The sequence below is a fragment of the Diospyros lotus genome, chromosome 1 (genome assembly GCF_014633365.1).
Source record: "Diospyros lotus cultivar Yz01 chromosome 1, ASM1463336v1, whole genome shotgun sequence".
Lineage (NCBI taxonomy): Eukaryota > Viridiplantae > Streptophyta > Magnoliopsida > Ericales > Ebenaceae > Diospyros > Diospyros lotus.
The window spans coordinates 32,210,169-32,231,164 of NC_068338.1; the positions used below are offsets into that span (position 1 = coordinate 32,210,169).

The 20,996-nt window shown below is 38.4% G+C and overlaps 1 protein-coding gene across 1 annotated transcript; it reads left to right on the forward strand.

Moving 5' to 3' along the window:
• The first annotated feature begins 1,758 nt into the window (after window positions 1–1,758).
• On the forward strand, window positions 1,759–20,923 carry LOC127791390 (phosphoinositide phospholipase C 4-like). The gene is made up of 9 exons (XM_052321243.1): window positions 1,759–2,311; window positions 3,118–3,314; window positions 5,003–5,138; window positions 5,225–5,458; window positions 5,566–5,801; window positions 5,935–6,052; window positions 19,447–19,599; window positions 19,718–19,804; window positions 20,394–20,923. Exons 1-9 carry the CDS (start codon window positions 1,997–1,999, stop codon window positions 20,685–20,687), a joined length of 1,770 nt encoding a protein of 589 aa, XP_052177203.1. The 5' UTR covers window positions 1,759–1,996; the 3' UTR covers window positions 20,688–20,923.
• Window positions 20,924–20,996: the final 73 nt, after the last annotated feature.

Sequence of the window (20,996 nt, forward strand, 5' to 3'; positions counted from 1 at the left end):
TTTTCTTAAAATTATAAAAACAGTCTAGAAATGGCGTCCCGGTAAATTTCTGTCGATTATAGCCTCCAACTAGCTGGTTGATTGAGAAAGGACATCATAAAAATTACATGGCGTCTACTTTCTTGTTTCTGACAGGGGATTACGGAGGCCCATGTTTGAGATATGGATCCAAAGAGGTCCAATTGAGAGAGGGCTGTATTTGAGATTTGAGCCCGGGGGCAGGCCCAAATTTTTTACCACCATTTCTTTCTTGAAAAGTCCCAACACCCTCTCGTGGTTTCTAACTTGAAACTGTAATAAGTCTCCCTTTTTGATTTTGAGAAATATCAACGTCATTAATGGAGCTAAGACCTTAACTTATCACGAAATGGTGTTAATTAAAATTAAATGAGACACAACTTTTTTTTCATGATAATGCTATGAATATAAAATTAGATGGTGGCAAACAGTTAAGGTTAAAGGGTTGATCTGGGGTCGGAGAGAAGAATTTCTTTTTGCGATGGTGTCAATAATGATACCAAAAGGGAATGCAGCCAAGAGCATAAGATCCTCTTTTGTGTTGTGTTTGCCCGGGGGGGGGGGGGGGGGGGGCATTCCAGTCCAATCCACATCTTCTAGTGCTGGTTCTGTCAGGCTCTGGTCTTTTCCACTCCACCACTAAAGAGGAGAGGAGGAGGCATCTCTAAGGGCCCAAATGCCGAGAAGGTACTTCCAGTTCCAGTGAGATGTTAATTAGTTTAATTAATTAATTAATAAAGCATATCCATGCATGCAGGAATTGCGATTTGGAGTTGTTGGATAAATTCTTTCATATCATGATGACTGAGAAATGGGGAATCTGCTTCGACTGTTAATGGGTTAGGATTAATTCAAATATATTTTTTTTAAATAATTCAATATGAAAAATTAAATTTAAATTTGACTCAAATTTATAAAAAAACGAAAAAGGGAACCGAATGAAATGAACAAAATCTATATAATCTTATTTAATTCGTTGGATTATTCTGGAACTTATGAACAGTAAGTAGCACCCCGCTCCCTTGTCTGCTCTGCCTCCCAGCCAGGCTCAAAAAAGAAAAAGCTGCTCCGTGGCTTTAAATGCACACTGACAGTCGTTGGCCCTTCCTTCCTTTGCAACAGTAGTACTCAGACAATAAATCACGTGTATTGTCTGTCTCTATTTGGTTCATTTCATTTCACCTAAATGAGTCAAAAATACGTACATCTATCTATCTCATAAATATCTTATTAATTCAGAACAACGAATTCATTTAGTTGATTTATTGAGTTATTTTAAATAGAGCTAGCTAGCTGCCAAACGAGTGGAGGAGGAGGAGGGAAGCCAAATCTATCCCGTACAAGTTTAAATCTGTTTGTTTATTATAACTAATGTATACCAGTAACTAGCCTTTTTGCCATGCGCATTATATACTTTGAGAATCCCCCCGCCCCCATCTAAGCTAAGCTGTCGCTTTATCTTTATGCTGTTCCCATTGAAAAGGATCTGCCGGTTGGCTGGCTCTTTGATTTTTGCCAACTTTCTTTGCGCATTAACTAATAATACCAGTAGTAACTAGCCTTTCCCATGTGCATGAGAATCATCATCATTCATAACCATGCCCGCCAAGCCAATGCAATAATAATAATTTACAATAATAATAATAATAATAATAATTATTATTATTATTGTAACACATAAAAAAAAGAGAACTGCGACTAGGTAGGAAGATGATGGGTCCAGCTGTGGGGGTGGTGGGTGAGGACCGAGAGGAAACCGACAACAACGAGTACACAAGAGAAGAGACCCAGAATATATAATAAAGGCTTCCTTCCCATGAACAAAGTTGGAGATTAGTTCCCTCCCTGATCTATGCTGCTCGCATTCTTCTCTCCGTGGATTTTGATGCACTCGATCTAGTCGATATATTCAGCTGGTCATTTATCTTCTTCCCCTTCCACAACAGAGAGATAGAGAGGGAAAGGGGGGGCGGGGGTGATGGGGAGTACATATAGGATATGCATGTGTTTCACGAGGAGATTTAGGGTAACGGAGGCGGAGCCTCCGCCGGACGTCAAGGAGGCATTCCGGAAGTACTCGGAAGGAGGAACGCACATGACGGCGGAGCAGCTCCGGCGGTTCCTGGCGGAGGTCCAGGGCGAGTCCGCCTCCGCCGCCTCCGCCGAGCGGATAGTGGAGCAGGTCCTCCACAAGCGCCACCATATTGCCAAGTTCACCAGGCACACTCTCACTCTCGACGATTTCCACCACTTCCTCTTCTCGCCCGACCTCAACTCCCCCATCGGATCTCAGGTATACTGATATTTAACAACCTCTTGAGTGTTTTAACATTTTGCTTGAATGTACCTGAGACACCCTGCGTCAGACAGATCAAAATTGTAGTGATTTTTCCCTGTTTTCTACTGTTTCCTATTCTGGGACAACGGACTTATTTGAGTTTCAACGGGTTTGTTTAGAGCCAAAATTATGAAAAGAAAGGAAAGTAGACCATCCAAATCTAGCCACTTCTGTAAGTGGAAAGAGTATGGAGAGATCGAAACTGTTGAACGGCCTCATGAATTTAATTAGCAATGTCTGTTTTACCGAAACTCCCTGATCAGCTATTAGCTATATTTGCAACATTTCTGCGTGTTTGCGTATTTCAAGTTTATGATCTTCACTTGTTTTACCACTCTTCTTCTTCTTTCAATTCTGGAGGCGCCAACGGCCAAGAAATTGGCAACATTCAGTAACCAATTTGAGTCATGCAAATTGATCGACTGAGATATATCAAATTTTGCTTGTAGTTTTTCACCGACTAAATAGTCAGTGACATTGTGAAACGCGCAGAAGGTTTTCTAGTTGAACTGGACAGTTAGAAGTTGCCAAGAACTTATTTGACTTCATCTTCAGAATTTTAAAAAAAATGTTTCTTTTTCGAGTACGGTTTTTCGTTGCCCCCCCCCCCCCCCCCCCTCTCTCTTATGGTTCTTGTTCTGTTTTGTTTGTGTTTTTTGAGCTCTTGTTTGTAGGTGGCGATTTAAAGAGAATATAGTTGTTTTTTCCGTTTTATACACCATTTCTGTTCCTGCTAACTGACAATATATTAACCATTTCAGGTTCACCATGACATGAGTGCTCCATTGTCCCATTACTTCATCTACACGGGGCATAATTCTTATTTGACTGGAAACCAGCTCAGCAGTGATTGCAGTGATGTCCCAATTATAAAGGCACTGAAAAGAGGCGTGAGGGTGATAGAACTTGATATATGGCCCAATTCCACAGGAGATGATGTCCATGTTCTGCACGGAAGGTATGCAATGAATGTCCATAACTGTAAGCATTAGCTTCATGTTTTTCCTCAACACCTCTCCATGGCATGGAAGATCTCCTTGAATAGGGCAAGTCTCCATAACTGTAATCATTTTTCTGTTGTATAACCAAAAACTGAATACAGGTTTACAATTTGACACCCCTAGGAGAACATAGAAGTAGAGAGGAAAAAATGACCTATCATTTCCTGTATATTTTGTCTCAATATTTGGGAATGCCTTCTTGAAGCTGCTCCTACATTAATGTGAGTTTTCTGTTTGAAAGCAGGTAGCTCCTCTGATGTGTATAGGCTACGTAAACTTTCCCCTTTAACCTGTAAATAAACATGTCATTTAGTTAGCAAGATAGATTTGGAATTCTATGTCACCTTGCAGTTGTATGTCCAAACTTCTGAGCCTTCAATGCATTCCAAGTCCATATTTGTGTACCATGGAGAACAATAGGGCTTATATTCTTTTAACTAGTCTCTTTAATACAAACTAGGTCCTCCATTTAAAAAGAGAAAGAAATCAAGGAATGGTAAGTGTTGGAGAATTGACAGTATGGGATTTCCTTGGGACCACCAATGACATTGTCAGGTTTAAAAATGGTACTTTTGTAAGTTGTGCCTCTATCCTAGTCTACCGCTCAGGCATTGGTGGTTCTTGGACAGCCTAAATATATTGACATTCTTGTTGTGAAACCAAAAGTCCTTGAGAGATTTCGTTAAGACAGTAAATTTCTCACCAAGTTGTTTAAAATATATGTTTCTATTGTAAAGATCGTGTGATATAGATTCCTGTAAGAAACAAGTCAACTGTGGATGGTAAAGTCTATGCTTACCTTCCTAGGAATATGCTGCTTTTGTTATTGTTAGGACTATGGACCTCCCAAATCTCCACATTGGTATAATATTGTCCACTTTGGGCCTAAGTCCTCATTGGTTTTCTTTTGGATTTTACCCAAAAGGTCTCATACCAATGGAGATATTGTCCACACTTATATGCCCTTGATCCTTCCTATGTCTTGCCAATGTGGAACTTTAGTTTGCACATCCAACAATCCTCCCCTCAAACAAAGGATCACATCCTTGTGGTATTTTTTTCTAGGCCTCCCCTCCAATGATCATCCATCTGATTGCTCCATTGAGATCAATTACTCATCTTCACCGTGGGCCAGTTCCAGAGTACCCTCTACCTCAAGAGCTTGCTCCAAATAGAGCCCAACCACGGATCCAATTGTGAGCTTAATTGGGGCCCACTACCTTTGTCTGGCATTCCGAGAATTTCCTCCACACATTCTCCTAGCTAAGTCTGGGGCCTGGGCTCTAATACCACTGTTAGGATTGTGGACCTTCCAAATCTCCACATTGGTATGATATTGTCCACTTTGGGCCTAAGCCCTCATGGATTTGCTTTTGGATTTTACCCAAAAGGCCTCATATCAATGGAGATATAGCCCTTGATCCTCCCTATGTCTAGCCGATGTGGGACTTTAGCTTGCACATCCAACAGTTACAATAAGCTAAGCTTCTCATTCAATTGGGTGTTCCATGCAGATTATATAAGCAAACAATAAAAATGAAAATAAATTGTCACTAGATGATGATAATATCCTTTTTCATTCATTTATTTTACTTTTGTCTATTTCATTTTGGATACCATTAACCTCATTTGTTGTGAAATACAGGACTCTGACAACTCCTGTGGAACTCAGAAAATGTTTGAAGTCCATCAAGGATAATGCTTTTTTTGCTTCTCCATACCCTGTCATAATAACCCTAGAAGATCATCTCAATCCAGTTCTTCAGGCTAAAGTAGCACAGGTTAACCTTTTTCTTTCTTTCATGATCTTTAATTATTTCTTTCTTAATTTTGAACCTTTCTTGATTACAGTGTCTTTTGTTTGTAGATGCTCACCCAAACATTTGAAGATATGTTGTTTTACCCTGAATCAGACCTTCAGGAATTCCCTTCTCCAGAAGAATTGAAGTATCGAGTGATCATTTCAACCAAACCTCCAAAAGAGTACCTTGAAACTGATACTTTCAAAGGAAGCAAGTCACAGAATGAGAAGGATTCTAATGAAGATATATGGGGTACAGAACCATCATACCTGACAACCAATCAAGAAGATAATGATAAAGTGAGCAGGAAATCAAATATGATGTGCCTTGGTCTCTCACCTGAATCTCATGTAACACCTATATCTTGGGGCATTTGCTTACTGCAGTTCATAAAATTTACTTGCAGAATGATAATGATAAGAATGACCACAACCTAGATGACGATGATGACGATGATTTTGATAAAAATTCACATCAATGTGAACCACCTGTGTACAAGCGTCTAATTGCTATTCATGCTGGGAAACCTAAAGGTGGACTAAAGGAGGCACTGAAAATTGAAAGTTGTAAAGTTAGACGCCTTAGTTTGAGCGAGCAAGCACTTGAAAAGGCTGCTAAAGTATGTGGAATGGATGTTGTAAGGTATATACTAGTCAAATTCTTCTAGTGCATTGAACATCATGTCATGAAAGTTCATTAGCATGGTTAGTGATATAAGCTTTTGCACTTCAGAGTTTTCTAGCTACCAAATCATGGGTGCTTTTGCTGAATCCAGGTTCACTCAGAAGAATATTCTGAGAGTGTACCCCAAAGGTACTAGGTTTACATCCACCAATTACAAGCCTCAAGTTGGTTGGATGCATGGAGCTCAAATGGTTGCATTTAACATGCAGGTCTGATTCTCTGTCCGTGGTTATAATTTCCAAATGAAGTATGATAATTTTGCATTACTGTCTCTATATCAGTTTCATGTTTATGGTTCAAGTTCTATTGCTGAAAGAAACAGATTACACTTTTTTTCTGTGGCTGGTAGAATTAGTTACAAAGTCATCTATATTTAGTAAAAAAAAAGCATATGTGAGGTTTTGTTGCTTTTTTGAAAGTGGTGCTATGTGTGAAGCTTTCTGAGTTTCTGTGGCACCAGACAAGTTCATTATACCATTTTTTCTTGATAAATACCATTTTTTCCAAATGAAGTATGACAGTTCCATATAAAGCCTAATGTTCTGTTTGGTCAGTGGAACTTAATGGTAGCTGCCCAATCCACCGTGCCTCATACAATCATTTTATCACAAGTAGCTGACCTTTCCATTGCCATATCCAAGCATGGAGCCATCCATCCATCCACATGCATCCTCCATACCAACAATCACCACCACCTTCACCATCTTCATGTGCTTATCTTCAATGTACCTCCCTTATATGTGCAAATATGCATTTGTGTATATATATGTATATCCTACTTAAATAACAAGGAAAAGAGAGGAGCACAAACACGTGTATATATGTGTATATGGAGGGGACACTGAGAGATGAGTAATGTTTGGAAGAAAGATGGACCAAAATTTCATTAATAAGAATACTCACAACTTCCATCTCTCTCTTTACTGTTGATGCTTCATTTGCAAACTACTAGAAAATAAGAAAAAAATGATGAATTTTTCCAAATTTTGGCCAGCACAATCAAATGATCAACAATTGAACTCTAAAGAAAACTTCAAAATTCCCAACCCACAATGATATTATATATTTCCAATCCATTGTTCGCACTTTTGTTAGGTACTGTGTAGTGAAACCAAAATCCCTACTCATAATGCTGAAAGTTAGGTTACAACAGGTGTAAAAATGGTTTAGATCAATTGGGTAGGTCTAATATGTATGTGCTATGAGATTGAAGAGAAAATGGGACAAATTAGTGATGAATTCACATGTGGCATGCTAATTAGTTATAGATGATAACAACAACAATTGTATCAAACCTTATTCTTACTTGGTGAGGTTGACAACATGGATTCTAGCTTGCCAATGAAATCTAGCCATGACCACATCTTTTATAAGATTGTTGCACTTGTTTCATGCCTAAGAGGTTTTGTTGGAGAGTCCTAGGCTGTGAAGGAGTCTCACCAAGAAGAAAAGGAGTAAATGCTAAGGAGTCTACGCAAGGAACAAGTACCGATCATGTGATGATAAGGAATTGAAGACTCAAAAGAGATAATCTAGATAAGTTCCTAAAAATCAGGAGAATTAATAGGAGTAGGATGTAGGATGTGGTAGTTATCTTATCTTGTGTATCTTAATTTTTTGTTGTTTATTATCTCCTAAATATTAGGATTAGATAGCATAGAATTATGTATAGAGTCAATTCCCTCGATTAATCAAAGTATGAGTTTGATTTCACTCAAACTAAAATTCTAGGTCTCGGGTTCTCTACCTAAGCGACCTTACTTTGTTCATGGTATCAGAACTCGACTCTTTCTAGCCTAAGTATTCAAATTGTATGGATACTTAAGGCCATGGGAATGCAGTCTCTACCGCTGCAGAATCGTCAATTAGTCCGACTCCTCAACAAACAACAACTTCAGCTGCCATAGTACCAACCAACACCCTGTCAATGGAGAGCCACACCCTGCAAATCACGCAACATAGGTTGAACTTAAGAACCTTCAGAGAGTGGTTTCAATCCGTTATCTTGGTGATTAAAGGCAAGGGAAAATATGGCTATCTCACCGGGGCTATTCCCACTCCACCAGAAGGTTCAAGAGAATATCAACGATGGGAGATAGAAAAATCAATTTTGATGGCTGGGCTCATCAACTCAATGGAGCCCAAAGTAGGCCGGCCTCTTAGAAATAATCAAAGACAATTTGTCTTAATTGATTGAAATGAGCAAGAACAACATCCTCTTTTAAGAAGAGGATTATAAACAAAAAAAGGAAGGAAATAATCTAAATATTGACATCATCCTAAACTACATCCTTGACTTACTATATTTACATATTATTTACATAAAACTCAGATCCTAGAATATTCTAGGATCAAGGACAAATCTCCCTTGATTTTAGCATATTTCCAGCACTCCCCCTCAAGCTGGCTTGTAGATGTCTTCCATAGCTAGCTTGCCAATAAGTTTATCAAATTGCTTCTTGTGAAGACCCTTAGTTAGAATATTAGCAATCTGTTCAGTTGTTGGAAGATATGGCATGCATATTATTCCAGCATCGAGCTTCTCCTTGATGAAATGTTTGTCCACTTCTATATGTTTTGTACGATCATGCAACACCGGATTATGAGCAATAGAGATGGCAGCCTTGTTGTCACAATAGACTTTTATAGGTTTTGATTGAGGAAATTTCAGCTCTTCAAGTATCCTTTTGATCCACATCCCCTCACAGATTCCATGAGCAACAGCTCTGAATTCTGCTTTTGCACTACTTCTAGCCACCACATTTTGTTTTTTGTTTCGCCAGGTGACAAGGTTTCCCCAACAAACAAACAGTAGCCTGAAGTAGATTTCCTATCATTAACACTTCCTGCCCAATCTGCATTAGTGTAGATCTCAACTTGTAGGTGGCCATGTTTCTTGAATAGTAAGCCTCTTCCAGGAGTCCCTTTCAGATATCTTAGGATTCTGTAGACTACTTCAAAATGCTCTGGCCCTGGTGAGTGCATAAATTAACTCACCACACTCACTGCAAAAGCAATATTGGGTCGTGTATGAGACAAGTAGATTAATCTGCCCACAAGTCTCTGATATTGTTCCCTGTCCTTTACTTCTTCAGCTTTGACAGCATATAGTTTCACATTAGGCTCAATGGGAGTTTCTGACACCTTGCAGCCGAGTAATCCTATTTTCCAAGAAGGTCAAGAACATATTTTCTCTAATTGACAAAGATGCCTTATTTGGATCTTGCAAACTCCATTCCAATGAAGTATTTTAGGATTCCCAGGTCTTTGATTTGGAACTCATTTGCAAGTTTCTACTTGAGGACTGCTAACTCTGTCTCATTATTACCAGTTAAAATAATGTCATCAACATAAACAATCAAAATTGCAACTTTACCATCCTTTTGAGTGTTTGTAAAATATAGTGTGATCTGCCTAACTTTGAAGGAAGCCATAACTGATAACTGCCTTTCCAAAGCGTTCGAACCATGCTCTTGGAGATTGTTTGAGACCATACAGGGATGTCTTCAGTCTACATACTTTGTTACTCCCAAGTTTATTTTCGAATCCAGGAGGTAAACTCATAAAGACCTCCTCTTCAAGATCATCATTAAGAAACACATTTTTGACATCAAGTTGGTGTAGAGGCCAATCTGAATTTACTGCAAGAGACAACAGGACTCTGATAGAGTTTATTTTTTCCACAGGAGCAAAGGTCTCCTGATAATCAATTCCATAAGTCTGAGTGAAGCTTTTAGCCACCAGTTTGGCTTTGTACCTGTCAACATTCCCGTCAGCCTTACATTTTATTGTAAACACCCATTTACACCCTACTATTTTTTTTTCTCTGGGCAAGTTAACTATCTCCCAAGTACCATTTCTCCTTAGAGCATTCATCTCCTCTATAACTGCTAATTTCCAGTTTGGATCATTCAAAGCTTCCTGTATATTCCTTGGCACAAACAAGTGTGAAATCCTATATGTGAAAGTCTTATGATTCTTAGATAATCTGTGGTAGGAGAGGTATTTAGCAATAGGATATTTAGTGCAACTTCTGGCACCTTTCCTAATTGCTATAGGAATATCAAGATCATAAATAGTAGGTAAATGATTGGAAATAGTTGAAGAATCAATTTTGGAACTATTAGGTAAAGTAGAGGGAGGTGGACTAGAAGTTGAAGTGGGAGTTCTTGAACTTACAGTGCCATTTATCAGGTTTTTAGATTGGTTTTGTGCAGAATTGACATTCAAGTCTTTGTTCTTTTGATGAAATCTCTTCCTGGTATAAACTTAAAGCTTAGAATTTAGATCATTATGATCAGTTTGTAGTAATTCTCCCCTTGCCCGAGAAACCCCTTTACTTGGCATCAAAGAACCAGAATCTCCTAGGTGACCATTATTAGAAACATGTGGTTCCTGAGTAGGACAAATTGCATTTGGAAGGGGGATAGAAACATCCCAAAAATTGTCTTCAGCTTCATGGTTCTTTCCCTGAAGGGAATTTTGGTAAAATAAGGTTTGTTTTCAACAAATGAGACATCCATACTCACGTGAGTCTTTTTTGTGAGAGGATCATAACACTTATAGCCTTTTTTATGAGAGGTATAACCCAAAAAAAACACATTTGACAGCTCTAGGATCAAGTTTTGAGCGAAATTGAGTAGGTATATGAACATACACAGTACATCCAAAAACTTTGATGGGAAGGTTCGAATGTAATCTAGTGTTGGGAAAAATGTCTTTGAGGCACTCAAGGGGGGTTTGGTACTTTAATACTTTAGTAGGCATCCTATTTATCAAATAGGACGCCGTTAAAACAGCTTCGCCCCATAAATATTTTGGAACATACATAGAAAACATGATGGCACGTGCTACTTCGAGTAAATGTTAATTTTTACGTTCAGCAATGCCATTTTGTTGAGAAGTATACCGACAAGTAGTTTGGTGGTGATTACCTTTGGTTTTCAAAAAATCCCCCAAGTGCTCATTGAAATACTCGGTGCCATTGTCAAAGTGTAAAATACCAATTTTGGTTTGAAATTGGTTTGAAATCATAGTGTAAAAGTTTTTGAATAAAGTTTCCACTTCAGATTTTTTGTGCATCAAATAAACCCAACACAAACGGGTATGATCGTCTATAAAGGTAACATACCATTTTTTTCCAGATAGAGTAGAAATTTTAGATGGTCCCCAAACATCACTATGAATTATATAAAAAGGTTTGGATGCTTGGTAGGGTTTTGGTAAATATGTAGAACGATGATTTTTTTACCAAGATGCAACTTTCACATTGAAAAGAAGAACAATCCATTCCTTCAAATAATTTAGGAAATAAACGTTTCATATAGGTAAAACTAGGATGTCTTAGTCTAAGATGCCATAGCATAATTGTGTCTTGAACATGAATTGAACTAGTACTACTAAAGCCCTGAGCTTTTTTATTACTAGAAGACTTTTCATCAAAGTAGTAAAGACCTTCAATCATCCTAGCACGCCCAATCATCGTCCCCAAGTTCTGGTCTTGAAATTCACAATAGGATTCAAAGAAAGTAACACGATAGTTAGAGTCTTTGCAAAGTTTACTAACAGACAAAAGATTGCAGGCCAAGTTAGGAACATGAAGAACAGAATGGAGATTAATTTTTTCGGTTAGTTGAATAAGACCTTTTCCTGCAATAGATGAAAAACTACCATCGGCAATTATGATTTTTTCATTTCCGGAGCTAGGAGAATAGGTATTAAATAAATAAGGAGAACTAGTCATATGATTAGAAGCTCCGGAATTAATAACCCATGGAAAGGAATGTAGACAAGAAAGAGCTTTAGGTTTTCTACATGTGTGTGCCAAGGAAACACTAGGAATACTAGATAAGGAACTGGATTGTAACAGCTTCAAGAGTTGATCAATCTGCTCTTTGTTGAAGGGACCTGTGTCAACCTCATTCGCAGTAGGGACCCCACGATTACTGCTTTTGTCTCCTTGCTTGTTGTTCTTCTAATTGGCAGGTTTGCCATGAATTTTCCAGCAAGTCTCATGAGTATGGCGTGGCTTGTTGCAATGGTCACACCAGACACAAGGCCGCTCATTGCTTCTATGCTGGTAATGTGCAGGCTTGTAGGCAGCTGTATCAGTAAACAAAACAGAATTTTCAATCGACTCACTAGCAGTTTTTTTGCGGAGCATGACACTCCTTTGGCTTTCTTCTCTTCTAACCTCAGCAAATACTTCACCAATGGGAGGTAAGGGGGATCGGCCAATAATCCTCCCTCGCACCTCATCGAACTCAAAATTAAGGCTAGCAAGAAACTTGTAAATACGGCCATCTTCAACCATTTTCTTGTGGTGGTTGCAATCTTCAGTAGATTTTCACTCATAAGTGTTGAAGAGGTTAAGATCTTGCCACAGTCTTTTTAAGGAATGGAAGTATTTAGTAACATAGTCGTCTCCTTGTCGAATCTCTCCTAGCTTCAGAGTTAACTCAAAAACCTGAGATTGGTTACCTAGGTCAGAGTACATCTGATTTACATTATCCCACAACTCCTTTGCAGTAGGATAACACATATAATTGGAACTGATATCTTCATCCATGGAATTAACCAGCCATGTCATGACCATAGAGTTTTCAGCATCCCAAACAGAGTGTGCTGGGTCATCCACTGCAGGTTCCTTCTTGTCGCCAGTAAGGTAGCCAATTTTTCCTTGCCCGCGGATATACATCCGGACAGATTGAGACCAGTAAAGAAAATTATCACCATTTAAACGAATAGTGGTGATTTGGATAGAATGGTTTGGCTGGGTCGCTGGATATTTTGTTTGGATAGCAGCGGCAGGATTTAAGGATGTTTCGGAAGTGACTTCCGACATAACTTACACGTTGGAAGAGGGAAAACAAGAAGGAAAGGAAGCAAGTAAGGTTACCAAGATCTGGGAGATGGCTGCAAAATTGGTTGCTGTCGATTGTAAGGTGCCAGCAAGCAGAAGGCAGTTGCAGCTCTTCTGCACAACGCGGCGGCCACAGTAAACAGTTGCGGTAGTGCTTTCCAGTGGCTACGGTGGCTCCGATTGCAGTGGCTGTGATGTGCGGCTGCGCTGCGCTGTGCAGCAACAGTGACTGAAGTTGGTCAAGGTCGCGAGCAATCGGCAGAGGCTGAAGCGAACACAGCGGACCCAATCGGAGTGGGTGTCACCGTTCGGAATGAAGAGCTTGCACTCGCAGGCGGTAGAAAGAGACCTTGCGGTTGACAATGGAGGATGCGATAGAGAAGATGACCTTGGGTCGATCTTGGGTGGCCGCGACCAGTAGATTCAGGCTGGGCGATGGCTGGGAATTGCCGAATCCGGGCGTTAGTGACCAATCAAGAGGCCAATAGAGGAGGCGTAGACGGTTGCATGAAGAACCTCACACAGAATGGATGGCTGGGATGTAATCTAGCTCTGATACCATCTCAGAAATAATCAAAGACAATTTGTCTTAATTGATTGAAATGAACAAGAACAACATCCTCTTTTAAGCAGAGGATTATAAACAAAAAAGGAAGGAAATAATCTAAATATTGACATCATCCTAAACTACATTCTTGACTTACTATATTTACATATTATTTACATAAAACTTTGATCCTAGAATATTCTAGGATCAAGGACAAATCTCCCTTGATTTTAGCATATTTCCAGCACGGCCTTATCTGTTCTACAAGACTGCAAAAGAGGTATGGGATGCAGTCCAAGAAATTTACTCTAATTTAGAAAACACAGCTCAGTATTTTGAGATGAGAGCAGCAATTAGGACTACCAAATAGGGTAGTTATGGAGTTATAGAATATTACAATAATCTAATAGAGTTATGGCAAGAGATGGATTTGTTTTATGATCCAAGTTGGGAGTGTGCAGTTGACAGTCAAAAATACAGCAAGATGCTGGAAAAGGAGAGGATTTTTGACTTCCTCCAAGGGCTCAATCCAGATTTGGATGAAGTAAGAGGGAGACTCCTAGGTACCAAGCCATTACCATCCCTCCGAGAGGTATTTGCTGAGGTTAGACGAGAGGAAAGCGGAAAGAAGGTTATGCTCACAGCCACAGAGCCAAATTCAGGATTGGCTCTTGCTGCTACCAAGAAAGAAGACAATCATAGGGACAAACAGTGGTGTGAGCACTGCAACCTACCTTACCATACAAAGAACACATGCTGGAAGTTACACGGAAAGCCACCAAACTGGAAACCCAGATCTAAGAGGGAAAAAGAGAAACCAGCATATGAAGCGGTTAGTATACCTACCAGTGAAAAAGGTATGGGTTTAACAACTGACCAGATTGAATTTTTATAGAAACTGGTGAATGGTTTTCACAATGCAAAGGAATCAGATGATTTAGCAGCTAACTCCTCAGCATCCATGGTACAAAAAGGTAACCAGGCTCTTTCTTTAACTGCTATGAGGATGAATAGGGGTGGTAGATACCAGGGCGTCTGATCACATGACTGGATCTACTACTATATCTGATAAATTTCAAGTTAGAGATAAGGATTTAATTGTTTTGATGGCAGATGGTACCGTATCTCTAGTCAAAGGAAAAGGAAGTGTGTGTGTTGCTGGTCTACAACTAGAATCTGTGTTATATGTGCCCAATCTCAAATGCAGTCTACTATTTGTGAGCAAGCTAACTAGGGATATGGATTGTATTATGACAATTTTTTCCTTCATATTGTGTTTTTCAAGACCGATCCCCAGGGAAGATGATTGGCAGTGTTGAGGGGAAGATGATTGGTAGTGTTGAGGAGAAGGATGAACTTTATTGGCTAATTGATAACCAGGCTTTCCCTAGTCATGTTCCTCCTAGGTTCTCTCTTAATGTTAGTTCAAATTCTGAAATTTTGTTATGACATAAACGTTTTGATCATCCTAGCTTTTCGTATTTGAAACACTTGTACCCAAGTTTATTTATCAATAAAGAGAAGTTGGTACTTAAGTGTGATGATCATTGTATTCTTGCCAAATAAACTCATAGTACTCATCAATCGAACCCATACACTCCTTCTAAACCTTTCTACTTGATCCATGATGATATTTGGGGATTGGCTAGAGTTCTAAACTTGAATGGTGCTAGATGGTTTGCTACCTTTATTGATGACCACACAAGAGTTTGTTGGGTATACATAATGAAAGAAAAATTTGAGGTGTGTGCAATTTTTCAGAATTTTCATAAACTCATTCTAAACAATTTTTAGTCCTCTATTTGTATCCTTAGAATTAACAATGGTCGGGAATATTTTTCCTACTCATTCACTTAATACCTAACTACCAACGAAATTTTTCATCAAAGCACTTGTCCCTATACACCTCAACAAAATGGGATAATTGAGTGAAAAAACCGACATTTGCTTGAGGTAGCTAGATCTCTCATGTTTACTAGTTCTACTCCTAACAGGTATTGGGGAGAAGCAGTCCTAACAACATCTTATTTAATCAATAGGCTGCCTTTCAAGGTCCTAAATTATCAAACTCCATTGCACAACCTCATATCTGTATTTCCCCATGTTTGAATTCTCAGCACTCTCCCTCCCAAAGTATTCGGTTGTGTGGTATTTTCTATCAAAACAGCCCTAATTGTCAACTGGAACCTAGGGCAATCAAGTGCATATTTATTGGGTATTCTCCTACCCAAAAAGGATATAAGTGTTTTTACCCTACATCACAAAAATTCTTTGTTTCTTGTGATGTAACTTTTGTTGAAGATGAGTTCTATCACTCAAGTACTCCATTACAAATGGAAGAAACTCACTGGGATCCTACCGTGCCAATGACCATTACATTACTGATTTCTTCCCCGCCTCCCAATGATAATCCTATTCAAACAGCTGCTGCTAATCACTCATAGCCAGCACCATTTGAACCTAACCATCTTAATTCATCATCTCCTCAAGCTCCTCAATCCTCAACAGAACCAGGGGTAATTGATTCAGGGGAAGATCTATGCCTAGAAAAGCCAATAAAAGTATACTCAAGACGAGCTAAACATCCAACTCCTCAAATCAACCAAGTATTAGAACCAAGGGGAGGTCCAACAAATGAGGAGGAAAACCCTATAGCTAGCAGTGATTTGAACGTCCCTATTGCTCTTAGAGAAGGGGTAAGGTCATGTGTTAAGCATCCAATACCAAATTTTTTGACATATTCCAGGTTATTTCCTCAATTCAAGGCATTCACTACCACTATGGATGAAGTAACTATACCTCGAAATATTCAAGAAGCATTAAAAAATCTTAAGTGGAAGGAGGCAATGATGGAAGAAATCCGAGCACTAAACAACAATCACACTTGGGATATTGTAGATTTCCTAAAAAAACAAGAAGATTATAGGGTGCAAATGGGTGTTTATTGTCAAATACAAATCAGATGGAGGTATAGACTGATATAAAGCTAGATTAGTAGCCCAAGGATTCTCTCAAACTTATGGGATAGATTATGAAGAGACTTTTGCTCCAGTAGCAAAGTTAAATTCTATAAGAGTATTGCTATCCATTATTGTAAATCTAGACTAGGAATTGTTTCAATTTGATATCAAAAATGCATTTTTAAATGGGGAGTTAGAAGAAGAGGTATACATGAGGATTCCACATGGATTTGAGAAAGAAGAAAGAAGTGGAAAGGTATGCAAACAACATAGATCTCTATATGGGTTAAAACAATCTCCAATGACATGGTTTAAGAAATTCAACTCTACTCTCACTAAATTCAGTTACAAACAAGGTGAGGCTGATCATACTCTCTTTACTAAACATGTTGTTAACGGAAAAAGATGCATCTTGATTGTGTATGTAGATGATATAATCGTTATAGGGGATGACACTCATGAAATTGCAGCTTTAAAACAGAGGTTAAAAGAGGAGTTTGAAGTTAAGGAATTGGGTGCGATGAAGTATTTTCTTGGAATGGACATGGCTAGAAGCAAACAAGGTATAATAATCTCTCAACGAAAATATACTCTTGATCTCTTGAAAGAAACTGAAATGTTAGAATGTAAACCAAGATATACTCCTCTAGAAAAAAATTGGAAATATGTGAAAAATGATGGTGACCCACCGGTTGATAAAGAGAGGTATCAAAGGCTAGTTGGGAGATTGATTTATCTCTCCCTAACTCGCTCGGACATAGCCTATACAGTAAGCATCGTGAGCTAGTTTATGCATGCTTCCATTCAACAACATTTGATAGTTGTATGCCATATTTTGAGGTACTTGAAAGGAACACCTAGTAAGGGACTTATGATCCAAAGGAGTAGTGAAATAGGGGCTGAAGGTTTTTCTAATGCAGATAGGGCAGGATCAATTATGGATAGTTAGTCAACATCTAGGTTTTGTACAAAATTGTGGGGCAACCTGGTTATATGGAGAAGTAAAAAACAATCGGTGGTAGCAAGAAGCAGCGCGAAAGCAGAATTTAGGGCAATTGCCTAAGGTATTTGTGAGCTAACTTGGCTAGTAAGACTAATGGAGGACCTACAAATGCCTCTAACTCGACCAACAAAGGTATATAGTGATAGTAAGTCAGCTATAAGCATTATTAACAACCTGGTGCAGCATGATAGAATGAAACATGTCAGGATTGATCGGAGTTTTATCCAAAGGGAAATTGAGCTGATTTATGTTCTTGCAGCAGAGCAATTGGCAGATGTGCTTACTAAAGCTATGTCAAGACTAGGGTTTGAGACTCTCATTAACAAGCTAGGAATGAGTGATATCTATTCCTTAGCTTGAGGGAGGGTGTTGGAGAGTCCTAGGTTGCGAAGGAGTCTCATCGAGAAGAAAATGAGTAAATGCTAAGGAGTCTACGCAAGGAACAAGTACCGATCATGTGATGATAAGTAATTGAAGACTCAAAAGAGATAATCTAGATAAGTTCCTAAAAATCAGGAGAATTAATAGGAGTAGGATGTAAGATGTGGTAGTTATCTTATCTTGTGTATCTTAATTTTCTATTGTATATTATCTCCTAAATATTAGGATTAGATAGCATAGAGTTATGTATAGAGTCAGTTCCCTCGATTAATCAAAGTATGAGTTTAATTTCACTCAAATTAAAATTCTAGGTCTCGGGTTCTCTACCTAAGAGACCTTACTTTGTTCAGTTTTCACCAAGTTTTTAAGTCTTTCTCTACATCTCTTGCTACAAATTTATTGTATTCCATCTACTTTCTGTGCAGGTTCGTCTATTGGTTCTTATCCTTGCATATCTAGGCCTTTTTAAATGTCTCTCATAATAGATGCTATTCCAACTTTATTACTGATAATTTCTTTGTTAATTATCTTTTTGTGTATGGTCGCACGTTCACAATTACATCAACATAGTTCCACTAATATTTTGCACATAAAACAGAATTGGTTTTATTTTATTTTTTTGTTAAGTAAGATAACAGAACTGGTTTTACAGTTGTCTGATAAAATTTCTATTTTAGCTTTAAAGAGATTTTACCATTGCATAAAATACTGAAAGCAAATATATGAGTAACATTCTTAATTATCTTTTAGTCTTTTTGAATAATTGATCCAAAGATCTAAACTATATGTTGTTAGGATAATTTGATCTTTAAGACTTACCACAACACCACTCAAATTTTTTTACTAAACATACATTTTATATATTTAGTTATTGACTTGTTCAACTTGAAACCTTTTGATTCTAAGTAATTCCTCCGTAGTTCAAGTTTTAGCATTCATGTCTTTTTTTTGACTCATTTATCAAGATAATGTCATCATATAATACATACATAAAGGCACCTTTTCTAGAATGTGCTTATTGAGTTCGTCCATCACTATAGCTAGGAGGTAAGAGCTCAATGCAAATTTTTAATATAATCCAATATTAATTAGAAAAGCCCCATATCTCTATAGAAGTCCTTTACTTATTTTTTCTTTGTGATATATGCGCGAGACATGATTGAGTTGGTTTGGTCATGTGAGAAGAAGATTAATAGAAGCTCTTGTGAGAAGAGTGAATGGAAGGAAACAAGTACTTAGCAAAAAAGGGTAGAGGAAGATTAAAAAAAACTTAGTTGGAGACAGGTTTGATAAATTGTATGTGTCTTATAGAAGATGAAGCCATAGATAGAAATGAATGGAAAACTAGAATTCATGTGATCAACCCAAGATGGCAGGGGCGGACCTAGGAATTTTTACCTGGGGGGGGGGGGCTTCAAAATTTTTTTCCAATCATGAGCTTCACCAATAAATTTTTTTTTTTTTTTTTCGATCGCAAAAGTTAGGGACAGAACTATAATTTTAACAAAATCTGAAAAAGAAAACAAGAAGGGTGGGGAAGCTAGGCTGGTGGGGAGGGGTCTTGGGATTAGGCTGGATTTGGGGGGCTTAGAATAAATTTTTTTTTTTTTTTTTTAAGTGTACAAAATCCATTTTTAAAAAAAATTGGCAGGGCTGAAGCCCACCCTGCCCACTCCCTGCGTCCGCCCCTGCAAGATGGTAGGATAAAGGCTTGGTATGTTGTCATTGTTGACGTATGTCTTTAATAATCCATATATAAGCAATTTGGATTGCTTTTTTCTCTAGAATCTTTCACAAGACTTCTAAGGTCATGGTTGACAGACCCACTCATCACACTGTATCAATTTCAGGGATATGGTAGAGCATTATGGTTGATGCATGGGATGTTTCGATCAAATGGGGCATGTGGTTATGTGAAGAAGCCTGATCTTTTGATGACAAAGGGACCACATGATGAGGTGTTTAATCCTAAAGCCAAGTTGCAAGTGAAGAAAACTTTAAAGGTAGCTATCATCACTGAAGCAAATATAGATCTATTTTCTTTGCGTGCTTGCTCTTCAAATTATGCATATTGATATATGTATGTGTGTATAATTCCAGAGCATGATTTTTTACCTGCAGGTTAAAATATATATGGGTGATGGATGGCACTTGGATTTTAAGCAAACTCACTTTGATTTGTACTCACCGCCTGACTTCTACACAAGGGTAACTTGTAGCCTGCACTACTACATTTACTACATTGCACTAGTTGATTCATGACACTACATGGTTTACATTTGGACGGCTGAGGTGATTTAATACGAAGTATAAGTCATATATTAAGTTGGGACATGAATGACCATAGGTTGGCTTACCGTGCACTTAAGGGAAGTCTCCACTATCAACTTGAGTAACTTTGTGTAACAGATACGCCAAATTCTTGGCGTAGCGTCAGCTCCTGAGCCAGTCTGAGCATTATGATGAATCTGAGAGTACATATTTCTTATGATGGTCATCATACATCCATTATTCTTTTATTGTTGATCAACTGGTGAGCATCTATTCTTGTGAAGGACAGCATTAAAGAGAAATCGCATTGCCTGTGATGAATCCGCTGATTCTGCTAATTGTTCCGTCATTTGTCTGGACTGAAGTAACCCTTGTAATTTTATTATTCTAGTCTATATTTTTTCACAAACAGATGGCTAGAGAAGACATTTTATAACTAGAACACCGAAAAAGTTTTAAGAAACTAGTTGAGATAATCAGATGAATTTATTTGTTGAATTTATTGGTGGTCTCTTTAATTGAGCAGGTTGGAATTGCCGGGGTGCCTGATGACGAGATAATGAAGAAAACGAATAAAAAAGAGGACAACTGGACGCCTGTTTGGGATGAAGAGTTCACTTTCCCATTAACTGTTCCTGAATTGGCTGTACTTAGAATTGAAGTACACGAGTATGACATGTCTGAGACAGATGATTTTGCCGGCCAAACTTGCTTGCCTGTTTCCGAACTGAGGGAAGGGATTCGTGCAGTCCCCCTTTTTAGCGACAGAGGAGAGGCGTACAACTCAGTGAGGCTTCTCATGCGCTTTGAGTTTGTTTGAAATGTTGCTGACTTTCACATCTCTGTTGCTCGAAATTCCCCCACGTCTGGCTCTTTACGGTTGTGTATGCTAATGTGGTGTGGTTGCTTTTCAATCCTTTACTTTTGGCCTACAGAGCTTCTGTTATCACTTAATACATGATATTTTTGTATGTATACCCTTTTATTTGGGAGTTGTGTATCAGTGTATATACTAATAAACCATCAGAGCCGAGCTCTCTGTTTGACTTTCCAGCATTTCTTGAATCTTGCATAGTGGATCGGATGATTGTGAGTTCACAAAAAATTGTTTGGCGGTATGATTTTGTGT